This window comes from Oncorhynchus kisutch, linkage group LG19 (assembly GCF_002021735.2).
Source record: "Oncorhynchus kisutch isolate 150728-3 linkage group LG19, Okis_V2, whole genome shotgun sequence".
Lineage (NCBI taxonomy): Eukaryota > Metazoa > Chordata > Actinopteri > Salmoniformes > Salmonidae > Oncorhynchus > Oncorhynchus kisutch.
Genome location: NC_034192.2, coordinates 63767887 through 63795227, shown reverse-complemented (window position 1 = coordinate 63795227; position 27341 = coordinate 63767887). Strand labels below are relative to the sequence as shown.

Genomic DNA, 27341 nt, shown 5'->3' with positions numbered 1-27341 from the left:
GCGTGGAGGGCTGGGGAGAGGAAAGGAGTGAAGGGGAGGGAGAGGAGAAGGGAGGGGAGAGGAGAGGAGGAGAAAGGAGAGGAGGTGGCCGGGGAGGAGGGGATGGAACGAGACAGGAGAGGAGAGGAAAGGCGGGGAAAGGAGAGGAGTAGGGCAGGGGAGGAGGGGAGGGAACGGGACAGGAGAGGAGAGGAAAGGCGGGGCAGGGGAGGAGGGCATGGGAGAGGGCAGGGGAGGAGGGGATGGGATGGGAGAGCAGATTAAAGGAGCAGTAAAATAGAACTAACAGGCGGCAGGATAAGAGTGGGACCATGTGGCTTCAGTTAGCCTGCCAGACCTCACCACTCTCCCCTTAAACCCTCACTCCCAGTGCCTCATTTAGCCTGCCAGACCTCACCACTCTCCCCTTAAACCCTCACTCCCAGTGCCTCATTTAGCCTGCCAGAGCTCATCACCTCGCCCTCTTAGGGTGCCAATTGGGATGCAGCATATAACACCCCTCTCCTCACAGCCATGACCCTCATCCCTCCCTCCTAACAACATAGCACCCCTCTCCTCATACCTGGGGGGATTTTTTGTTGAGTTGTTTAACTCTGTACCTGTGTGTATATGGCCACTGGTGGCAGGAACATAAGTATCACACACACCAACCACCAGTATCACACACACCAACCACCAGTATCACACACACCAACCACCGGTATCACACACACCAACCACCAGTATCACACACACCAACCACCGGTATCACACACACCAACCACCAGTATCACACAACACCAACCACCAGTATCACACACACACCAACCACCAGTATCACACACACCAACCACCTCACACACACCAACCACCGTTGTTTGACCTTTTAGCACCAGGAACTGAATAGACAGAGAGACAGAGACAGAGACAGAGAGAGAGAGAAACAGAGAGAGAGACAGAGAGACAGAGACAGAGAGACAGAGAGAGAAACAGAGAGAGAGAGAGAGAGACAGAGAGAGAGAAACAGAGAGAGAGACAGAGAGAGAGAGAGACAGAGAGACAGAGAGACAGAGACAGAGAGACAGAGAGACAGAGACAGAGAGACACAGACAGAGACAAAGAGACCGAGAGACAGAGAGACAGAGACAGAGAGAGACTCAGTGAGCATAGACTTGCTATTGAGAAAGGCCGCCGTAGGCAGACATGGCTCTCAAGAGAAGACAGGCTTTGTGCTCACTGCCCACAAAATGAGGTGGAAACTGAGCTGCACTTCCTAACCTCCTGCCCAATGTATGACCATATTAGAGACACATATTTCCCTCAGATTACACAGATCCACAATGAATTCGAAAACAAATCCAAGTTTGATAAACTCCCATATCTACTGGGTGAAATTCCACAGTGTGTCATCACAGCAGCAAGATTTGTGACCTGTTGAAAAGGGCAACCAGTGAAGAACAAGCACCATTGTAAATACAACCCATATGTATGCTTTACAGCTCTGGTAATGTCTGTGTCTCAGTCAGGGCTTTTCTCAATAGAATAGGATGCCATTTGTGATACAGACTATTGTTCTCTGGTATTGACTAGCCTGTCTGAGCGCTGGTAATCGACCATGTAAATCATCATAGTAAATTGGTGACAGAAGTGGTAGCTTTCTGCTGTAACGTCACATACAGGGCGTTTGGAAAGTATTCAAACCTCTTTACTTTTTCCACATGTTGTTACATTACAGCCTTATTCTAAAATGGATTCAATAAAAATTGTCCCTCATCAATCTACACACAATACCTCTTAATGTCTTCACTATTATTCTACAATGTAGAACATTTTACAAATACAAAGAAAAAACCTGGAATGAGTAGGTGTTCTTAAACTTCTGCCCAGTAGGGTATAGAACATTTAAAACAGAAATATTTCAACATTTTCCATTAGTATTCAGACACTCAGTACTTGTTGATGCCAGAAGCTTGTCACACCTGTATTTGGGGAGTTTCTCCCGTTCTTCTCTGCAGATCCTCTCAACCTCTGTCAGGTTGGATGGGGAGCGTCGCTGCACAGCTATTTTCAGGTCTCTTCAGAGATGTTCGATCAGGTTCAAGTCCGGGCTCTTTTCTGGGCAACTCAAGGACATTCAGAGATGTGTCCTGAAGCCACTCCTGCATTGTCTTGGCTGTGTGCTTAGGGTCTTTGTCCTGTTGAAAGGTGAACCTTCATCCCAATCTGAGGTCATGAGCATCAAGGATCTCTCTGCTCTGTTCATTTTTCCCAGGATCGAGTTGCAGAGGGAGGTGTTCAGTTCCAGGGTCCTTAGCTTAGTGATGAGCTTGGAGGGCACTATGGTGTTGAACGTTGAGCTGTAGTCAATGAAAAGCATTTCAGCATTTGCTGTTCCTCCAGGTGGGAAAGAACAGCAATAGAAATGTGTCATCTTTGGATATGTTGGGGCTGTATGCGAATTGGACTGGGTCCAGGATGTCTGGGATGATGGTGTTGATGTGAGTCATGACCAGTCTTTTCAAAGCATTTCATGGCTACAGACCTGAGTTCTACCGGGCGATAGTCATTTAGAAAGGTTACCTTGGCATCTTGGAAACAGGGACTTTGGTGGTCTGCTTGAAACATGTAGGTATTTCCGACTGGGTCAGGGGAGAGGTTTAAAATGTCAGTGAAGACACTTGCCAGTTGGTCAGGGCATGATCAGAGTACATGTCCTGGTAATCCATCTGGCCCTGCGGCCTTGTGAATATTGACCTGTTTAACGGTCTTACTCACATCAGCTACTGAGAGCGTGATCACACAGTCATCCGGAACAGCTGGTGCTCTCATGCATGCTTCGGTGTTGCTTGCCTCGAAGCGTGCATAGAAGTCATTTACCTCGTCTGGTAGGCTCGACAGCTCGCGGCTGGCCATCATTTTGTAGTCCGTAATAGTTTGCAAGCCATGCCACATCTGACGTGGCATTCTTCGTGTAGTAGGATTCAATCTTAGTCCTGTATGGACCCTTTACTTGTTTGATGGTTCGTCGGAGGGCATAGCGGAATTTCTTATAAGCGCCGCTCCTTGAATGCGGCAGCTCTACCCTTTAGCTCAGTGCGGATGTTGCCTGTAATCCATGTCTTCCAGTTGGGGTACGTACTGTCACTATGGGGACGACGTCATCGATGCACTTACTGATGAATCCAGTGGCTGATGTGGTGTAGTCCTCAATTCCATCAGAAGAATCCCGGAACATATTCCAGTCTCTGTAATCCATGGCTTCTGGTTGGGGTATGTACGTCCAGTCACTTTGGAGACAACGTCATTGATTCACTTATTGATGACTGATGTGGTGTACTCCTCAATGCCATCAGAAGAATCCCAGAACTTATTCCAGTCTTTGCAAAACAGTCCTGTAGCATCTGCGTCATCTGGCGACTTCCGTATTGAGCATTTAGCACTGGTACTTCCTGCTTTAGTTTTTGCTTGTAAGCAGGAATCAGGAGGATAGAATTATGGTCAGATTTTCCAAATGGAGGGTGGGGGAGAGCTTTGTACGCATCTCTGTGTGTGGAGTGAAGGTGGTCTAGAGTTAGTTTTTCCCTCTGGTTGCATATTTAACATGCTGGTAGAAATGAGGTCAAATGGATTTAAGTTTGCCTGCATTAAAGTCCCCGGCCACTAGGAGCGCCGCCTCTGGATGAGCATTTTCTTGTTTGCGTATGGCCTTTATACAGCTCATTGAGTGCGGTCTTAGTACCAGCATCGGTCTGTGGTGGTATATAGACAGCTAGGAATAATATAGATGAGAACTCACTTGTTAAATTGTGTGTTCTACAACTCATCATGAGGTACTCTGAGGTATTCCTGCTGTTCGGTCCTGCCGTTCGGTCCTGCCGATAAATAGAAAAACCAGCTAAATAGTTTTAAAAACCATTTCCTTGTTCAGCTACGACTCCAAGAAAACATAAGATATTACCGTTTTTCAGGTGCTGTTGATAGGATAGTCTCGAACGGAGCTTGTTCAGTTTGTTCTCCAGTGATTTGGTGCCTCTGCAATAGAACGAAGGGTAGATGCGATTAATTTACTCGCCGACGTACTTTCGTCAGGGTGCCCGCACGTCTTACACCATCTCTCCCTTTTCCGAATCTTTGGGATTAGGGCCTGGTCCGGGGTGTGCAGAATGTCCTGTGCCCCTTACTGGTTGAAGTTGAAATCTTAATCAGAATGGAGGTTAGGGATTATTGCTGTTCTGATGTCCAGAAGCTTTTTTCGGTCATAGGAAATGGAGGAAACATTATATTTAAAAAAAATGTGAGATCAGCGGGAACCCCCCCCCCCCCCACCTAACGTAGAAGAATTCATCAGGAGCCCATAAAACGGTAGCTATCCACCCTAGTTCCTATAGTATACTTATTTTGACCAGGGCCCATAGGCCTCTAATAGGGTGCCATTTTGGAAGTAGACAATGTAAATTGGTGACAGAAATGTCTGTGAAGTCTAGCTCCATGCAGTAACAATCATATACAGAGTGAAACATCAAGGTGATTTTCAGCGCAACACATCAGAGATACAGTACGTTCACCTATCAGACAGATATCCTGAGGTGAAACCATCTTACTGTTTTAATGGAGACAATCAGGATCCTGTGGTTTCTAACCGTTATTGGTTGAGCTGAAACCATCTTGCTGTTTTAATGGAGACAATCAGGATCCTGTGGTTTCTAACCGTTATTGGTTGAGCTGAAACCATCTTACTGTTTTAATGAAGACAATCAGGATCCTGTGGTTTCTAACCGTTATTGGTTGAGCTGAAACCATCTTACTGTTTTAATGGAGACAATCAGGATCCTGTGGTTTCTAACCGTTATTGGTTGAGCTGAAACCATCTTGCTGTTTTAATGGAGACAATCAGGATCCTGTGGTTTCTAACCGTTATTGGTTGAGCTGAAACCATCTTGCTGTTTTAATGAAGCCAATCAGGATCCTGTGGTTTCTAACCGTTATTGGTTGAGCTGAAACTATCTTGCTGTTTTAATGAAGACAATCAGGATCCTGTGGTTTCTAACCGTTATTGGTTGAGCTGAAACCATCTTGCTGTTTTAATGAAGACAATCAGGATCCTGTGGTTTCTAACCGTTATTGGTTGAGCTGAAACCATCTTGCTGTTTTAATGGAGACAATCAGGATCCTGTGGTTTCTAACCGTTATTGGTTGAGCTGAAACTATCTTGCTGTTTTATTGAAGACAATCAGGATCCTGTGGTTTCTAACCGTTATTGGTTGAGCTGAAACCATCTTGCTGTTTTAATGGAGACAATCAGGATCCTGTGGTTTCTAACCGTTATTGGTTGAGCTGAAACCATCTTGCTGTTTTAATGAAGACAATCAGGATCCTGTGGTTTCTAACCGTTATTGGTTGAGCTGAAACCATCTTGCTGTTTTAATGGAGACAATCAGGATCCTGTGGTTTCTAACCGTTATTGGTTGAGCTGAAACCATCTTGCTGTTTTAATGGAGACAATCAGGATCCTGTGGTTTCTAACCGTTATTGGTTGAGCTGAAACCATCTTACTGTTTTAATGGAGACAATCAGGATCCTGTGGTTTCTAACCGTTATTGGTTGAGCTGAAACCATCTTACTGTTTTAATGGAGACAATCAGGATCCTGTGGTTTCTAACCGTTATTGGTTGAGCTGAAACCATCTTGCTGTTTTAATGGAGACAATCAGGATCCTGTGGTTTCTAACCGTTATTGGTTGAGCTGAAACCATCTTACTGTTTTAATGGAGACAATCAGGATCCTGTGGTTTCTAACCGTTATTGGTTGAGCTGAAACCATCTTGCTGTTTTAATGGAGACAATCAGGATCCTGTGGTTTCTAACCGTTATTGGTTGAGCTGAAACCATCTTACTGTTTTAATGAAGACAATCAGGATCCTGTGGTTTCTAACCGTTATTGGTTGAGCTGAAACCATCTTGCTGTTTTAATGAAGACAATCAGGATCCTGTGGTTTCTAACCGTTATTGGTTGAGTTGAAACTATCTTGCTGTTTTAATGAAGACAATCAGGATCCTGTGGTTTCTAACCGTTATTGGTTGAGTTGAAACTATCTTGCTGTTTTAATGGAGACAATCAGGATCCTGTGGTTTCTAACCGTTATTGGTTGAGCTGAAACCATCTTGCTGTTTTAATGAAGACAATCAGGATCCTGTGGTTTCTAACCGTTATTGGTTGAGCTGTTCTATTGCCTTGATAAGTAGTGCTAGCAAAGATTTTTTGTAACTAATCCAAGATAAACCACAGCCTGTTGTTTCCAACAGGAGCAAATAATCATAGTGGACAGAACAAGCAAGGAGGTGGGAAGAGCCCGAGCTAGCGAGATTTGTATTTGCATATTTACATTAGGGAACGCCTACTCTAGTGAGATTTGTATTTGCATATTTACATTAGGGAATGCCTACTCTAGTGAGATTTGTATTTGCATATTTATATTAGGGAACGCCTACTCTAGCGAGATTTGTATTTGCATATTTACATTAGGGAACGCCTACTCTAGTGAGATTTGTATTTGCATATTTACATTAGGGAACGCCTACTCAAGTGAGATTTGTATTTGCATATTTACATTAGGGAACGCCTACTCTAGCGAGATTTGTATTTGCATATTTACATTAGGGAACGCCTACTCTAGCGAGATTTGTATTTGCATATTTACATTAGGGAACGCCTACCCTAGTGAGATTTGTATTTGCATATTTACATTAGGGAACGCCTACTCTAGCGAGATTTGTATTTGCATATTTACATTAGGGAACGCCTACTCTAGCAAGATTTGTATTTGCATATTTATATTAGGGAACGCCTACTCTAGTGAGATTTGCATTTGCATATTTACATTAGGGAACGCCTACTCTAGTGAGATTGCATTTGCATATTTACATTAGGGAACGCCTACTCTAGTGAGATTTGTATTTGCATATTTACATTAGGGAACGCCTACTCTAGTGAGATTTGCATTTGCATATTTACATTAGGGAACGCCTACTCTAGTGAGATTTGCATTTGCATATTTACATTAGGGAACGCCTACTCTAGTGAGATTTTCATTTGCATATTTACATTAGGGAACGCCTACTCTGTGAAGTGAGGGTGTGCAATAATTCAATTTTGCCCTTGCACTCCTTCGAAAACAACGCAATTTTTAAAAACATAACCAAAGGCCAAAGTCTACAGAACGTTGTCCACTCTGTAACAGATTCTAGTTTTGAGAACAGAAAACAGTATTGAGATCAAATGTTTCATAGATGAGAAAATGAGCAGAATATCGGCAGAAATCCATCTCGCTCCATCCTCTCCCACTGCCGGCCAATAGGCTTCCTCTCATCACCATATTTGGTAGTGAGAGGAAACGCCAACCGGATGCTTCACATTTTTACGTCCGGGTGAAATATCTGGCTCATTGTTCTATCTGTGGCACTAGGAGCACATTACTAGATTGCAATATTAGATACTTTAGAATGACACTCTGCAGGGGCCCTAGAGGCTGGTATATGGGTGATTTAGACACAGGGAGTTGGTGAGATTAGATTGTACTTTATTAATCCTTAAGGGTTGTGTGAAAATACTTTTGTTCCAGCCAAGCCGTAACACAAACGATTACGATCGACTGATTGTCTTCATTCTAAACGTGTATATTGAACATTATATCGTATATGATCTTTGTCGTTGTCCTCTGACTGCCTTGACTGTCCTGTCTCCATTCCTCCAGATTTGGAGCAGCCTTTCCTCAGGAGAAACAGAGGAAGCAACGGGGACCTGGAGACCATCTTCATATCAAGATCCTCCACTCACGTCACAGTACCTTGTCTAGTCACTGTGCCCGACCTCAACGTCACACTTTATCTGGTTGGTATCTTCTCTACTCTGTTGTACTCTGCTATGTTCTACAGTACTATGCTGTACTCTACTCTACTCTGCTGCTCTACTCTACTCTACTCTACTCTGCTCTATTCTACTCTACTCTACTCTACTCTGCTATGTTCTACAGTACTATGCTGTACTCTACTCTGTTCTACTCTACTCTACTCTGCTCTGCTCTGCTCTGCTCTGCTCTGCTCTACTCTACTCTACTCTACTCTGCTCTACTCTACTCTACTCTACTCTACTCTACTCTACTCTACTCTACTCTACTCTACTCTACTCTACTCTACTCTACTCTACTCTACTCTACTCTGCTCTGCTCTGCTCTGCTCTACTCTACTCTACTCTACTCTACTCTACTCTACTCTACTCTACTCTACTCTGCTCTGCTCTGCTCTGCTCTGCTCTGCTCTATTCTACTCTACTCTACTCTACTCTACTCTACTCTGTTCTACTCTACTCTACTCTACTCTGCTCTACTCTACTCTGCTGCTCTACTCTACTCTACTCTGCTGCTCTACTCTACTCTACTCTATTCTACTCTACTCTACTCTGCTATGTTCTACAGTACTATGCTGTACTCTACTCTACTCTGCTGCTCTACTCTACTCGACTCTACTCTGCTCTATTCTACTCTACTCTGCTCTGCTCTGCTCTGCTCTGCTCTACTCTACTCTACTCTGTTGTACTCTGCTCTACTCTACTCTGTTCTACTCTACTCTGTTCTACTCTACTCTGCTCTACTCTACTCTACTCTACTCTGTTGTACTCTGCTATGTTCTACAGTACTATACTCTACTCTGTTCTACTCTACTCTACTCTACTCTACTCTACTCTACTCTGTTGTACTCTGCTATGTTCTACAGTACTATACTCTACTCTGCTCTGTTCTACTCTACTCTACTCTCTTCTACTCTGCTCTCTTCTACTCTCTTCTACTCTACTCTACTCTACTCTACTCTACTCTACTCTACTCTATTCTATTCTATTCTATTCTATTCTATTCTATTCTATTCTATTCTACTCTACTCTACTCTACTCTACTCTACTCTACTCTACTCTGCTCTGCTCTGCTCTGCTCTGCTCTGCTCTGCTCTACTCTACTCTACTCTACTCTACTCTACTCTACTCTATTCTATTCTACTCTGCTCTATTCTACTCTACTCTGCTCTCCTTCTCTACTCTCACTTTTCACCAATCTCCATCCATTCTCTTTATTTTCACAATAATCATCCTCTTTATCCATTAACCCACACATTCCCCTCTCTTCTCATTCCTCTCTCCTCGTCCCCCTCTCCTCTCATCCCTCTCTCCTCCCCTCATTCCCCTCTCCTCTCATCCCTCTCTCCTCTCCTCTCTCCCCAGTGGGAGATGATACCTATGCTCCTGGAGGATGAGGGGATGGTGTGGGACAGTAAAAGAGGCTGGTCCATCCCTAGACAAACCTTAGACTCCAGACCTTTCCTCATTGGGATTTACTGCGAAGCTACACGACAAGGGAGACACTACCGCTCTACTCTCTACCTGGTGCAGTCCACAGGTAACAATACACTACATAGTATACACTACCTAGTACACAACCACCCTGCATGAAAAATATAACCTCTCCACCCTCAGGTTACCAGAATTCACACTACTGTTTCCCCTACCAAATCCTCACAGATTAGGTGACGACAGTTTGGTTTCCCCTATCAAGTCCTCGCAGATTAGCTGACGACAGTTTGGTTTCCCCTATCAAGTCCTCGCAGATTAGGTGACGACAGTTTGTTTTCCCCTATCAAGTCCTCACAGATTAGGTGACGACAGTTTGGTTTCCCCTATCAAGTTCTCACAGATTAGGTGACGACAGTTTGAAAGGTGGACATTTAAGCAGATTAGCTCAGCCTCGAGTCGACAGAGCTAGCCCACTCCAGCCAAAGACAATGGCTGTGCCTTTAGATTTGTTCAAATGCTTAGTTCAACCACCGTTCCTTACTTTGTTGAATTAAACACTGATCTCTAATGACTGGATTGGTGTAAAACTATGAAACTTTCACTGACCCAATGTTGATAGATAGGTCATTTTCTTCAAGTGATTACTTCAAGGAGGAGAGAGAAAGGAAAGATGTGAGTTAAAAGTAATGGATCGGTGCCAGAGGCCCAGGGACATGGTGTGGTCCAAAGAGACTCAACTCCTCTGGTCCAGCCAAAGAGACTCAACTTCTCTGGGCCAGCCAAAGAGACTCAGCTCTTCTGGGCCAGCCAATGAGACTCAACTTCTCTGGTCCAGCCAAAGAGACTCAACTTCTCTGGTCCAGCCAAAGAGACTCAACTCCTCTGGGCCAGCCAAAGAGACTCAACTCCTTTGGGCAAGCCAAAGACACTCAGCTTCTCTTGGCCAGCCAAAAATACTCAACTCCTCTGGTCCAGCCAAAGATACCCAACTTCTCTGGGCTAGCCAAAAATACTCAACTCCTCTGGTCCAGCCAAAGATACCCAACTTCTCTGGGCTAGCCAAAGAGACTCAACTTATCTGGGCCAGCCAAAGAGACTCAACTTCTCTGGTCCAGCCAAAGAGACTCAACTGCTCTGGTCCAGCCAAAGAGACTCAACTCCCCTGGGCCAGCCAAAGAGACTCAACTCCTCTGGGCCAGCCAAAGAGACTCAACTTCTCTGGTCCAGCCAAAGAGACTCAACTTCTCTGGGCCAGCCAAAGAGACTCAACTTCTCTGGGCCATCCAAAGAGACTCAACTCCTCTGGGCCAGCCAAAGAGACTCAACTTCTCTGGTCCAGCCAAATAGACTCAACTCCTCTGGGCCAGCCAAAGAGACTCAACTCCTCTGGGCCAGCCAAAGAGACTCAACTTCTCTGGGCCAGCCAAAGAGACTCAACTCCTCTGGGCCAGCCAAAGAGACTCAACTCCTCTGGGCCAGCCAAAGAGACTCAACTTCTCTGGGCCAGCCAAAGATACTCAACTTCTCTGGGCCACCCAAAGATACTCAACTTCTCTGGGCCACCCAAAGAGACTCAACTTCTCTGGGCCAGCCAAAGAGACTCAACTTCTCTGGGCCAGCCAAAGAGACTCAACTTCTCTGGGCCAGCCAAAGAGACTCAACTTCTCTGGGCCAGCCAAAGAGACTCAACTTCTCTGGGCCAGCCAAAGAGACTCAACTTCTCTGGGCCAGCCAAAGAGACTCAACTTCTCTGGGCCAGCCAAAGAGACTCAACCTCTCTCGGCCAGCCAAAGAGACTCAACCTCTCTGGGCCAGCTCTGTTTGTCATACACCGCAATGCCACTGTGGTGGCATCGCATTGACCTCTCTCACCCCCCCCCCCCCCCTCCCGATAGGAAGTCAGGTTTACGACTTCAAGCTCTATCCAGAGGACTCGGTGGAGCTGTTCGTGGAGGAAGCCCTGACGCTCAACTGTACCGCCACAGTGGAGTTTAACACCCTGGTCGAGTTCCAGTGGTCCTATCCTGGAAAACAGGTACGGTAGTAAAAACAAAAAAGAGAGAAAATAGTTTGCACACTTTTACGTAGATCCAGGTAAATGTTGAGGGGAAAACGCACATTTGAATGGAACAGAAGCTATGCAAAGCGATCGGTATCGCTGCAGCTCGGATTAAGCTCAATGAATTATGGTCTATACTATATGGTCCTATTTTATGTAGCTTGGAGTAACCTGGGTTAATAGATGGATATAGAAGGTCTTGTCTTTACAGTTCTGTTTCTCTTATTTATCTTTCTCCCTCTCTCTCTCTCTCTCTCCCCCCCTCTCTCTCTACACCTCTCTCTCTCAATTCAATCTCTCTCTCTCAATTCAATCTCTCTCTCTCTCTCTCTCAATTCAATCTCTCTCTCTCTCTCTCTCTCTCTCTCTCTCAATTCAATCTCTCTCTCTCTCAATTCAATCTCTCTCTCTCCCCCCTCTCTCCCTCTCTCTCTCTCTCTCTCCCCCCTCTCTCTACCCCTCTCTCTCTCTCTCCCCCCTTTCTCCCTCTCTCTCTCTCTCTCTCCCCCCTCTCTCTACCCCTCTCTCTCTCTCTCAATTCAAACTCTCTCTCTCAATTCAATCTCTCTCTCTCTCTCTCTCTCTCCCCCCCTCTCTCTACCCCTCTCTCTCTCAATTCAATCTCTCTCTCTCTCTCAATTCAATCTCTCTCTCTCTCTCAATTCAATCTCTCTCTCAATTCAATCTCTCTCTCTCTCTCTCTCAATTCAATCTCTCTCTCTCTCTCTCTCTCTCAATTCAATCTCTCTCTCTCTCAATTCAATCTCTCTCTCTCCCTCTCTCAATTCAATCTCTCTCTCTCTCTTAATTCAATCTCTCTCTCTCTCTTAATTCAATCTCTCTCTCTCTCTATCTCTCTCTACTCCCCCTCTCTCTCTCTACTCCCCCTCTCTCTCTCTCTACTCCCCCTCTCTCTCTCTCTTTCTCTCTACTCCCCCCCCTCTCTCTCTACTCCCACTCTCTGTCTCTCTCTCTCTACTCCCCCTCTCTCTCTCTCTCTCTACTCCCCCTCTCTCTCTCAATTCAATATCTCTCTCTACTCCCCCCCTCTCTCTCAATTCAATATCTCTCTCTCTACTCCCCCTCTCTCTCAATTCAATATATCTCTCTCTACTCCCCCTCTCTCTCAATTCAATATATCTCTCTCTACTCCCCCTCTCTCTCAATTCAATATATCTCTCTCTCTCTCTCTAAATTCAATCTCTCTCTCTCTCTCTCCTCTAGCTGAACAGTACAGTGGACATAGTGCACAAGCGTAATTCCCTCTCTCGGTTCACGGAGGCCGTCAGCATCCTGACCATCCAAAGCGTCAACGTCACCGACACCGGCACTTACACCTGCTCTGCCATTAGCGTGGACAAAAAAATGGATCTGGAAACACAAGTCATAGTGTATGGTAAGAACTATGTTTGAAACCTGGGCCATTTGTGTGCCACAAGACTGCAAGACCTTTCCTAAGTCTTCCTGTCTGTGGCAAGGTTTCTTATTTTGCAAGTATGCTTCAACAAACCTCCTCTTTGCCCTCCTATGTTTGTGTTTGTGTGTGTCCTGTTGCAGAGAAACCATTCATCAGCCTAGACTACAGGAGCGGCCCGGTCGTCGAGGCAACATCAGGACAGAAGTCTTTTAAACTGTTAGTCAATGTGTCAGCATACCCCAGACCTGACATACAGTGGTAAGACCATATGGCATGGTTAACTATCTGACATGGAACATTAACTATCTGGAACATTAACTATCTGATATGGAACATTAACTATCTGACATGGAACATTAACTATCTGATATGGAACATTAACTATCTGGAACATTAACTATCTGCCATGGAACATTAACTATCTGCCATGGAACATTAACTATCTAATATGGAACATTAACTATATGGAACATTAACGATCTGCCATGGAACATTAACTATCTGATATGGAACATTAACTATCTGACATGGAACATTATTAACTATCTGATATGGAACATTAACTATCTAATATGGAACATTAACTATCTGCCATGGAACATTAACTATCTGATATGGAACATTAACTATCTGCCATGGAACATTAACTATCTGACATGGAACATTAACTATCTGGAGCATTAACTATCTGCCATGGAACATTAACTATCTGATATGGAACATTAACTATCTGACATGGAACATTAACTATCTGGAGCATTAACTATCTGCCACGGAACATTAACTATCTGATATGGAACATTAACTATCTGATATGGAACATTAACTATCTGATATGGAACATTAACTATCTGACATGGAACATTAACTATCTGACATGGAACATTATTAACTATTTGATATGGAACATTAACTATCTGATATGGAACATTAACTATCTGACATGGAACATTAACCTGTTGCGTCGAGCCATCCCGGATCTGGGATCGTGAATACAGCCTCAAGCTCATTACCATAACGCAACGTTAACTATTCATGAAAATCGCAAATTAAATTAAATTAATATGCTAGCTCTCAAGCTCAGCCTTTTGTTAACAACACTGTCATCTCAGATTTTCAAAATATGCTTCTCAACCATTGCAAAATAAGCATTTGTGTAACAGATAGCGCACCTAGCGTAGCATTTAGCGTAGCATTAGCAGGCAACATTTTCACAAAAACCAGAAAATCATTCAAATAAAATCATTACCTTTGAAGAACTTCAGATGTTTTCAATGAGGAGACTCTCAGTTAGATAGCAAATGCTCAGTTTTTCCTGAAAGATTATTTGTTTAGGAGAAATCGCTCCATTTGGTGCGTCACGTTTAGCTACGAAAAAAACCTGTATCCAGGAGTGTAATTATCCCCGCAGCTCATTAGCATAACACAACGTTAACTATTCATGAAAATCGCAAATGAAATGAAATTAATATGCTAGCTCTCAAGCTTAGCCTTTTGTTAACAACACTGTCATCTCAGATTTTCAAAATATGCTTCTCAACCATTGCAAAATAAGCATTTGTGTAACAGCTAGCGCGGCTAGCGTAGCATTTAGCATTACCATCAGCAGACAACATTTTCACAAAAACCAGAAAATCATTCAAATAAAATCATTACCTTTGAAGAACTTCAGATGTTTTCAATGAGGAGACTCTCAGTTAGATAGCAAATGCTCAGTTTTTCCTGAAAGATGATTTGTTTAGGAGAAATTGCTCCGTTTGGTGCGTCACGTTTGGCTACCAAAAAAAAACTAAAATTCAGTCTTCAAAACGCCAAACTTTTTTCCAAATTAACTCCATAATATCGACTGAAACATGGCAAACGTTGTTTAGAACCAATCCTCAAGGTGTTTTTCACATATCTCTTCGATGATATATCGTTCGTGGAAGTGTGCTTTCCCCTCTGAATCCCAGGAGAAAATGCCTGCGGCTGAAGATTACGCACCAATTTACAAAAAGGACACCGGGCGGACCCGTGGTAAATGTAGTCTCTTATTCCAATGATATGCCTACAAATACGTCACAATGCTGCAGACACCTTGGAGAAACGATAGGAAGGGCAGGCTCATTCCCGGCGCATTCACAGCCATATAAGGAGACAATAGAAAACAGATCTTCGAAAATTCTGCCCATTTCCTGGTTAAAGTATCATCTTGGTTTCGCCTGTAGCATGAGTTCTGTGGCACTCACAGATAATATCTTAGCAGTTTTGGAAACGTCAGAGTGTTTTCTTTCCAAAGCAGTCGAGCATCTTTTCGTGGCAAAATATTGCGCTTAAAACGGGCACGTTTTTTTATCCATAAATTAAAAGAGCGCCCCCTATATCCAAGAAGTTAACTATCTGACATGGAACATTAACTATCTGGAACATTAACTATCTGATATGGAACATTAACTATCTGACATGGAACATTAACTATCTGACATGGAACATTATTAACTATCTGATATGGAACATTAACTATCTGATATGGAACATTAACTATCTGACATGGAACATTATTAACTATCTGATATGGAACATTAACTATCTGATATGGAACATTAACTATCTGACATGGAACATTAACTATCTGATATGGCACATTAACTATCTGACATGGAACATTAACTATCTGACATGGAACATTAACTATCTGACATGGAACATTATTAACTATCTGATATGGAACATTAACTATCTGATATGGAACATTAACTATCTGACATGGAACATTATTAACTATCTGATATGGAACATTAACTATCTGACATGGAACATTAACTATCTGATATGGAACATTAACTATCTGACATGGAACATTAACTATCTGATATGGAACATTAACTATCTGACATGGAACATTAACTATCTGATAAGGAACATTAACTATCTGACATGGAACATTAACTATCTGATATGGAACATTAACTATCTGACATGGAACATTAACTATCTGACATGGAACATTAACTATCTGACATGGAACATTAACTATCTGACATGGAACATTAACTATCTGACATGGAACATTAACTATCTGCCATGGAACATGATTAACTATCTGCCATGGAACATGATTAACTATCTGATATGGAACATTAACTATCTGACATGGAACATTAACTATCTGCCATGGAACATGATTAACTATCTGATATGGAACATTAACTATCTGACATGGAACATTAACTATCTTCCATGGAACATGATTAACTATCTGACATGGAACATTAACTATCTGACATGGAACATTAACTATCTGCCATGGAACATGATTAACTATCTGATATGGAACATTATTAACTATCTGATATGGAACATTAACTATCTGATATGGAACATTAACCCTCTGCCATGGAACATTAACTATCTGCCATGGAACATTAACTATCTGATATGGAACATTAACCCTCTGCCATGGAACATTAACTATCTGCCATGGAACATTAACTATCTGATATGGAACATTAACTATCTGGAACATTAACTATCTGATATGGAACATTAACCCTCTGCCATGGAACATTAACTATCTGCCATGGAACATTATTAACTATCTGATATGGAACATTAACTATATGGAACATTAACTATCTAATATGGAACATTAACTATCTGACATGGAACATTAACCCTCTGCCATGGAACATTAACCATCTACCATGGAACATGAAATATCTGATATGGAACATTAACTATCTGGAACATTAACTATCTGATATGGAACATTAACTATCTGATATGGAACATTAACTATCCGATATGGAACATTAACTATCTGCCATGGAACATTAACTATCTGATATGGAACATTAACTATATGGAACATTAATTATCTAATATGGAACATTAACTATCTGATTTGGAACATTAAATATCTGCCATGGAACATTAACTATCTGATATGGAACATTAACTATCTGCCATGGAACATTAACTATCTGCCATGGAACATAAACTATCTGATATGGAACATTAACTATCTGGAACATTAACTATCTGATATGGAACATTAACTATCTGGAACATTAACTATCTGGAACATTAACTATCTGATATGGAACATTAACCCTCTGCCATGGAACATTAACTATCTGCCATGGAACATTAACTATCTGATATGGAACATTAACCCTCTGCCATGGAACATTAACTATCTGCCATGGAACATTAACTATCTGATATGGAACATTAACTATCTGGAACATTAACTATCTGATATGGAACATTAACTATCTGGAACATTAACTATCTGGAACATTAACTATCTGATATGGAACATTAACTATCTGATATGGAACGTTAACTATATGGAACATTAACTATCTAATATGGAACATTAACTATCTGACATGGAACATTAACCCTCTGCCATGGAACATTAACTATCTGCCATGGAACATTAACTATCTGATATGGAACATTAACTATCTGGAACATTAACTATCTGATATGGAACATTAACTATCTGATATGGAACATTAACTATCCGATATGGAACATGAACTATCTGCCATGGAACATTAACTATCTGACATGGAACATTAATTATCTGACATGGAACATTAACTATCTGACATGGAACATTAACTATCTGACATGGAACATTAACTATCTGATATGGAACATTAACTATCTGACATGGAACATTAACTATCTGACATGGAACATTAACTATCTGACATGGAACATTAACTATCTGATATGGAACATTAACTATCTGACATGGAACATTAACTATCTGATATGGAACATTAACTATCTGACATGGAACATTAACTATCTGACATGGAACATTAACTATCTGACATGGAACATTAACTATCTGACATGGAACATTATTAACTATCTGATATGGAACATTAACTATATGGAACATTAACTATCTGATATGGAACATTAACTATCTGACATGGAACATTAACTATCTGACATGGAACATTAACTATCTGACATGGAACATGATTAACTATCTAATACGGAACATTAACTATCTGATTTGGAACATTAACTATCTGCCATGGAACATGATTAACTATCTGATATGGAACATTAACTATCTGACATGGAACATTAACTATCTGCCATGGAACATGATTAACTATCTGACATGGAACATTAACTATCTGACATGGAAAATTAACTATCTGCCATGGAACATGATTAACTATCTGATATGGAACATTATTAACTATCTGATATGGAACATTAACTATCTGATATGGAACATTAACCCTCTGCCATGGAACATTAACTATCTGCCATGGAACATTAACTATCTGATATGGAACATTAACCCTCTGCCATGGAACATTAACTATCTGCCATGGAACATTAACTATCTGATATGGAACATTAACTATCTGGAACATTAACTATCTGATATGGAACATTAACCCTCTGCCATGGAACATTAACTATCTGCCATGGAACATTATTAACTATCTGATATGGAACATTAACTATATGGAACATTAACTATCTAATATGGAACATTAACTATCTGACATGGAACATTAACCCTCTGCCATGGAACATTAACCATCTACCATGGAACATGAAATATCTGATATGGAACATTAACTATCTGGAACATTAACTATCTGATATGGAACATTAACTACCTGATATGGAACATTAACTATCCGATATGGAACATTAACTATCTGCCATGGAACATTAACTATATGGAACATTATTTATCTAATATGGAACATTAACTATCTGATTTGGAACATTAAATATCTGCCATGGAACATTAACTATCTGATATGGAACATTAACTATCTGACATGGAACATTAACTATCTGCCATGGAACATGATTAACTATCTGACATGGAACATTAACTATCTGACATGGAAAATTAACTATCTGCCATGGAACATGATTAACTATCTGATATGGAACATTATTAACTATCTGATATGGAACATTAACTATCTGATATGGAACATTAACCCTCTGCCATGGAACATTAACTATCTGCCATGGAACATTAACTATCTGATATGGAACATTAACCCTCTGCCATGGAACATTAACCCTCTGCCATGGAACATTAACTATCTGCCATGGAACATTAACTATCTGATATGGAACATTAACTATCTGGAACATTAACTATCTGATATGGAACATTAACCCTCTGCCATGGAACATTAACTATCTGCCATGGAACATTATTAACTATCTGATATGGAACATTAACTATATGGAACATTAACTATCTAATATGGAACATTAACTATCTGACATGGAACATTAACCCTCTGCCATGGAACATTAACCATCTACCATGGAACATGAAATATCTGATATGGAACATTAACTATCTGGAACATTAACTATCTGATATGGAACATTAACTACCTGATATGGAACATTAACTATCCGATATGGAACATTAACTATCTGCCATGGAACATTAACTATCTGATATGGAACATTAACTATATGGAACATTAATTATCTAATATGGAACATTAACTATCTGATTTGGAACATTAAATATCTGCCATGGAACATTAACTATCTGATATGGAACATTAACTATCTGCCATGGAACATTAACTATCTGCCATGGAACATAAACTATCTGATATGGAACATTAACTATCTGGAACATTAACTATCTGATATGGAACATTAACTATCTGGAACATTAACTATCTGGAACATTAACTATCCGATATGGAACATTAACCCTCTGCCATGGAACATTAACTATCTACCATGGAACATTAACTATCTGATATGGAACATTAACCCTCTGCCATGGAACATTAACTATCTGCCATGGAACATTAACTATCTGATATGGAACATTAACTATCTGGAACATTAACTATCTGATATGGAACATTAACTATCTGGAACATTAACTATCTGGAACATTAACTATCTGATATGGAACATTAACTATCTGATATGGAACGTTAACTATATGGAACATTAACTATCTAATATGGAACATTAACTATCTGACATGGAACATTAACCCTCTGCCATGGAACATTAACTATCTGCCATGGAACATTAACTATCTGATATGGAACATTAACTATCTGGAACATTAACTATCTGATATGGAACATTAACTATCTGATATGGAACATTAACTATCCGATATGGAACATTAACTATCTGCCATGGAACATTAACTATCTGATATGGAACATTAACTATCTGACATGGAACATTAACTATCTGACATGGAACATTAACTATCTGACATGGAACATTAACTATCTGATATGGAACATTAACTATCTGACATGGAACATTAACTATCTGCCATGGAACATTAACTATCTGACATGGAACATTAACTATCTGATATGGAACATTAACTATCTGACATGGAACATTAACTATCTGATATGGAACATTAACTATCTGACATGGAACATTAACTATCTGACATGGAACATTAACTATCTGACATGGAACATTAACTATCTGACATGGAACATTATTAACTATCTGATATGGAACATTAACTATATGGAACATTAACTATCTAATACGGAACATTAACTATCTGATTTGGAACATTAACTATCTGCCATGGAACATTAACTATCTGATATGGAACATTAACTATCTGATATGGAACATTAACTATCTACCATGGAACATTAACTATCTGATATGGAACATTAACTATCTGCCATGGAACATTAACTATCTGTTATGGAACATTAACTATCTGCCATGGAACATTATTAACTATCTGATATGGAACATTAACCCTCTGCCATGGACATTAACTATCTGCCATGGAACATGAACTATCTGATATGGAACATTAACTATCTGGAACATTAACTATCTGATATGGAACATTAACTATCTAATATGGAACATTAACTATATGGAACATTAACTATCTAATCTGGAACATTAACTATCTGATTTGGAACATTAACTATCTGCCATGAAACATTAGCTATCTGCCATGGAACATTAACTATCTGACATGGAACATTAACTATCTGACATGGAACATTATTAACTATCTGATATGGAACATTATTTACTATCTGATATGGAACATTAACTATCTGATATGGAACATTAACCCTCTGCCATGGAACATAAACTATCTGCCATGGAACATTAACTATCTGATATGGAACATTAACTATCTGATATGGAACATTAACTATCTGCCATGGACCATTACCTATCTGATATGGAACATTAACTATCTGCCATGGAACATTAACTATCTGTTATGGAACATTAACTATCTGCCATGGAACATTATTAACTATCTGATATGGAACATTAACCCTCTGCCATGGAACATTAACTATCTGCCATGGAACATTAACTATCTGATATGGAACATTAACCCTCTGCCATGGAACATTAACTATATGCCATGGAACATTAACTATCTGATATGGAACATTAACTATCTGGAACATTAACTATCTGATATGGAACATTAACTATCTGGAACATTAACTATCTGGAACATTAACTATCTGATATGGAACATTAACTATCTGATATGGAACGTTAACTATATGGAACATTAACTATCTAATATGGAACATTAACTATCTGACATGGAACATTAACCCTCTGCCATGGAACATTAACTATCTGCCATGGAACATTAACTATCTGATATGGAACATTAACTATCTGGAACATTAACTATCTGATATGGAACATTAACTATCTGATATGGAACATTAACTATCCGATATGGAACATTAACTATCTGCCATGGAACATTAACTATCTGATATGGAACATTAACTATCTGACATGGAACATTAACTATCTGACATGAAACATTAACTATCTGATATGGAACATTAACTATCTGACATGGAACATTAACTATCTGACATGGAACATTAACTATCTGACATGGAACATTAACTATCTGATATGGAACATTAACTATCTGACATGGAACATTAACTATCTGATATGGAACATTAACTATCTGACATGTAACATTAACTATCTGACATGGAACATTAACTATCTGACATGGAACATTAATTATCTGACATGGAACATTAACTATCTGACATGGAACATTATTAACTATCTGATATGGAACATTAACTATATGGAACATTAACTATCTAATACGGAACATTAACTATCTGATTTGGAACATTAACTATCTGCCATGGAACATTAACTATCTGATATGGAACATTAACTATCTGATATGGAACATTAACTATCTGATATGGAACATTAACTATCTACCATGGAACATTAACTATCTGATATGGAACATTAACTATCTGCCATGGAACATTAACTATCTGTTATGGAACATTAACTATCTGCCATGGAACAGTATTAACTATCTGATATGGAACATTAACCCTCTGCCATGGACATTAACTATCTGCCATGGAACATGAACTATCTGATATGGAACATTAACCCTCTGCCATGGAACATTAACTATCTGCCATGGAACATTAACTATCTGATATGGAACATTAACTATCTGGAACATTAACTATCTGATATGGAACATTAACTATCTGATATGGAACATTAACTATCTGGAACATTAACTATCTGGAACATTAACTATCTGATATGAAACATTAACTATCTGCCATGGAACATTAACTATCTGATATGGAACATTAACTATCTGATATGGAACATTAACTATATGGAACATTAACTATCTAACATGGAACATTAACTATCTGACATGGAACATTAACCCTCTGCCATGGAACATTAACTATCTGCCATGGAACATTAACTATCTGATATGGAACATTAACTATCTGGAACATTAACTATCTGATATGGAACATTAACTATCTGATATGGAACATTAACTATCCGATATGGAACATTAACTATCTGACATGGAACATTAACTATCTGATATGGAACATTAACTATCTGACATGGAACATTAACTATCTGACATGGAACATTAACTATCTGACATGGAACATTAACTATCTGACATAGAACATTAACTATCTGACATGGAACATTATTACCTATCTGATATGGAACATTAACTATCTGCCATGGAACATTAACTATCTGTTATGGAACATTAACTATCTGCCATGGAACATTATTAACTATCTGATATGGAACATTAACCCTCTGCCATGGAACATTAACTATCTGCCATGGAACATTAACTATCTGATATGGAACATTAACCCTCTGCCATGGAACATTAACTATATGCCATGGAACATTAACTATCTGATATGGAACATTAACTATCTGGAACATTAACTATCTGATATGGAACATTAACTATCTGGAACATTAACTATCTGGAACATTAACTATCTGATATGGAACATTAACTATCTGATATGGAACGTTAACTATATGGAACATTAACTATCTAATATGGAACATTAACTATCTGACATGGAACATTAACCCTCTGCCATGGAACATTAACTATCTGCCATGGAACATTAACTATCTGATATGGAACATTAACTATCTGGAACATTAACTATCTGATATGGAACATTAACTATCTGATATGGAACATTAACTATCCGATATGGAACATTAACTATCTGCCATGGAACATTAACTATCTGATATGGAACATTAACTATCTGACATGGAACATTAACTATCTGACATGAAACATTAACTATCTGATATGGAACATTAACTATCTGACATGGAACATTAACTATCTGACATGGAACATTAACTATCTGACATGGAACATTAACTATCTGATATGGAACATTAACTATCTGACATGGAACATTAACTATCTGATATGGAACATTAACTATCTGACATGTAACATTAACTATCTGACATGGAACATTAACTATCTGACATGGAACATTAATTATCTGACATGGAACATTAACTATCTGACATGGAACATTATTAACTATCTGATATGGAACATTAACTATATGGAACATTAACTATCTAATACGGAACATTAACTATCTGATTTGGAACATTAACTATCTGCCATGGAACATTAACTATCTGATATGGAACATTAACTATCTGATATGGAACATTAACTATCTGATATGGAACATTAACTATCTACCATGGAACATTAACTATCTGATATGGAACATTAACTATCTGCCATGGAACATTAACTATCTGTTATGGAACATTAACTATCTGCCATGGAACAGTATTAACTATCTGATATGGAACATTAACCCTCTGCCATGGACATTAACTATCTGCCATGGAACATGAACTATCTGATATGGAACATTAACCCTCTGCCATGGAACATTAACTATCTGCCATGGAACATTAACTATCTGATATGGAACATTAACTATCTGGAACATTAACTATCTGATATGGAACATTAACTATCTGATATGGAACATTAACTATCTGGAACATTAACTATCTGGAACATTAACTATCTGATATGAAACATTAACTATCTGCCATGGAACATTAACTATCTGATATGGAACATTAACTATCTGATATGGAACATTAACTATATGGAACATTAACTATCTAACATGGAACATTAACTATCTGACATGGAACATTAACCCTCTGCCATGGAACATTAACTATCTGCCATGGAACATTAACTATCTGATATGGAACATTAACTATCTGGAACATTAACTATCTGATATGGAACATTAACTATCTGATATGGAACATTAACTATCCGATATGGAACATTAACTATCTGACATGGAACATTAACTATCTGATATGGAACATTAACTATCTGACATGGAACATTAACTATCTGACATGGAACATTAACTATCTGACATGGAACATTAACTATCTGACATAGAACATTAACTATCTGACATGGAACATTATTAACTATCTGATATGGAACATTAACTATCTGATATGGAACATTAACTATCTGACATGGAACATTAACTATCTGATATGGGAATATTTGTCTTCATAATGTTGTGACTTTGTTGCGAGGAAGCCCTCTAAATTAATCTTTCAGAACTAGGTTTGTTGTGAGGAAGCCCTCTAAATTCATCTTTCAGAACTAGGTTTGTTGTGAGAAAGCCCTCTAAATTCATCTTTCAGAACAAGGTTTGTTGTGAGGAAGCCCTCTAAATTCATCTTTCAGAACTAGGTTTGTTGTGAGGAAGCCCACTAAATGAATCTTTCAGAACTAGGTTTGTTGCGAGGACGCCCTCTAAATTCATCTTTCAGAACAAGGTTTGTTGCTGGACAAAAGCGTGCTGACATTCTGTTTAGCCAATCAGCTAGCTAGATATTTTGCTGCAGTTAGCTATTCTAGCTTGATGATATTGATCAGACAAATCCCAAAGTGTACCCTGTTTCTGATGCATGTATTTTACAGTACTTATTTGCTACAATAACTTGCTATATCAAGTTCAACTTTGTATTCCTTTTTGTTTGGATGTTCTCTCAGGTATAAAGGTGATAAGTTGATCAGCCGTCGTCCAGAGTTCAACAGGATGCGTCTCCATCAGCACTATAACTTAGAGATCAGAGACGTTCACCCTGAGGATGCTGGGAACTACACCGTCCTCCTCAAGAACACTGCCTCCCCGCTGGAGAGGAGACTCACCATCACACTCATCATCAACGGTAACCATCCCCATAACCATCACACTCATCGTCAACGGTAACTATCACCATAACACTCATTGTCAACAGTAACTGTCATCATTATCATCACACTCATCATCTACGGTAACAACAGTTGAAGTCGGGAGTTTACATACACTTAGGTTGGAGTCATTAAAAATAGTTTTTCAACCACTCCACAAATGTCTTGTTAACGAACTATAGTTTTGGCAATTCGGTTAGGATCGACTTTGTGCATGACACAATGAATTTTTCCAACAATTGTTTACAGACAGATTATTTCACTTAAATGTCACTGTATCACAATTCCAGTTGGTCAGAAGTTTACATACACTAAGTTGACTGTGCCTTTAAGCAGCTTGGAAGATTCCAGAAAATGAATTCAGGGCTTTAGAAGCTTAATTTGAGTCATTTGGAGTTGTGGATGTATTTAAAGGTCTACCTTCAAACTCAGTGCCTCTGTGCTTTACATCATAGGAAAATCTAAATAAATCAGCCAAGACCTCAGAACAAATAATTATAGACCTCCACAAGTCTGGTTCATCTTGGGAGCAATTTTCAAACTCCTCAAGGTACCACGTTCATCTGTACACACAATAGTATGCAAGTATAAACACCATGGGACCATGCAGCCGCCATACCACTCAGGAAGGAGAGGAGTTCTGTCTCCTAGAGATGAACGTACTTTGGTGTGAAAAGTGCAAATCAATCCCAGAACAACAGCAAAGGACCTTGTGAAGATGCTGGAGGAAACAGGTACAAAAGTATCTATATCCACAGTAAAACAAGTCCATAACCTGAAAGGCCGCTCAGCAAGGATGAAACCAATGCCCCAAAACCGCCATAAAAAAGCCAGACTACGGTTTGCAACTGCACTTGGGGACAAAGATCGTACTTTTTGAAGAAATGTCCTCTGGTCTGGTGAAACAAAAATAAACTGTTTGGCCATAATGACCGTTGTTCTGTTTGGAGGGAATAGGGGGAGGCTTGCAAGCCGAAGAACACCATCCCAACCGTGAAGCACAGGGGTGGCAGCATCATGTTGTGGGGGTGTTTTGCTGCAGGAGGGACTGGTGCACTTTCCAAAATAGATGGCATCATGAGGTAGGAAAATTATGTGGATATATTGAAACATCTCAAGACATCAGTCAGGAAGTTAAAGCTTGGTCCAAATGGGTCTTCCAAATGGACAATGACCCCAATCATACTTCCAGAGTTGTGGCAAAATGGCTTAAGGACAACAAAGTCAAGGTATTGGAGTGGCCATCACAAAGCCCTGACCTCAACTCTATAGAAGATGTGTTGGCAGAACTGAAAAAGTGTGTGCAAGCAAGGAGGCCGACAAACCTGACTCAGTTACACCAGCTCTGTCAGGAGGAATGGGCCAAAATTCACCCAAATTATCGTGGGAAGCTTGTGGAAGGCTACCTGAAATGTTTGACCCAAGTTAAACAATTTAAAGGCAATGCTACCAAATACTAATTGAGTGTATGTAAACTTCTGCCCCACTGGGAATGTGATGAAAGAAATAAAAGCTGAAATAAATCATTCTCTCTACCATTATTCTGACATTTCACATTCTTAAAATAAAGTGGTGATCCTAACTGACCTAAGACAGGGAATTTTTACTAGGATTAAATGTCAGGAATTGTGAAAACTGAGTTTAAATGTATTTGGCTAAGGGGTTTGTAAACTTCTGACTTCAACTGTATAACTATTACAAGCATTGTCAATGGTAACTATCACCATAACACTCATCGTCAATGGTAACTATCACCATAACACTCATCGTCAATGGTAACTATCACCATAACACTCATCGTCAATGGTAACTATCACCATAACTCTCATCGTCAATGGTAACTATCACAATAACACTCATCGTCAACGGTAACTATCACCATAACACTCATCGTCAATGGTAACTATCACCAT

The 27341-nt window shown here is 39.6% G+C and overlaps 1 protein-coding gene across 1 annotated transcript in view; it reads left to right on the top strand.

Moving 5' to 3' along the window:
* LOC109887301 (vascular endothelial growth factor receptor 3-like) overlaps window positions 1–27341 on the top strand; it is a 225244-nt gene that overhangs the window by 102956 nt on the left and 94947 nt on the right. Inside the window, 6 exon segments of the mRNA XM_031797269.1 lie at window positions 7730–7866; window positions 9247–9421; window positions 11211–11350; window positions 12599–12770; window positions 12932–13049; window positions 25228–25406. Coding sequence (XP_031653129.1) covers window positions 7730–7866; window positions 9247–9421; window positions 11211–11350; window positions 12599–12770; window positions 12932–13049; window positions 25228–25406 — 921 coding nt within the window.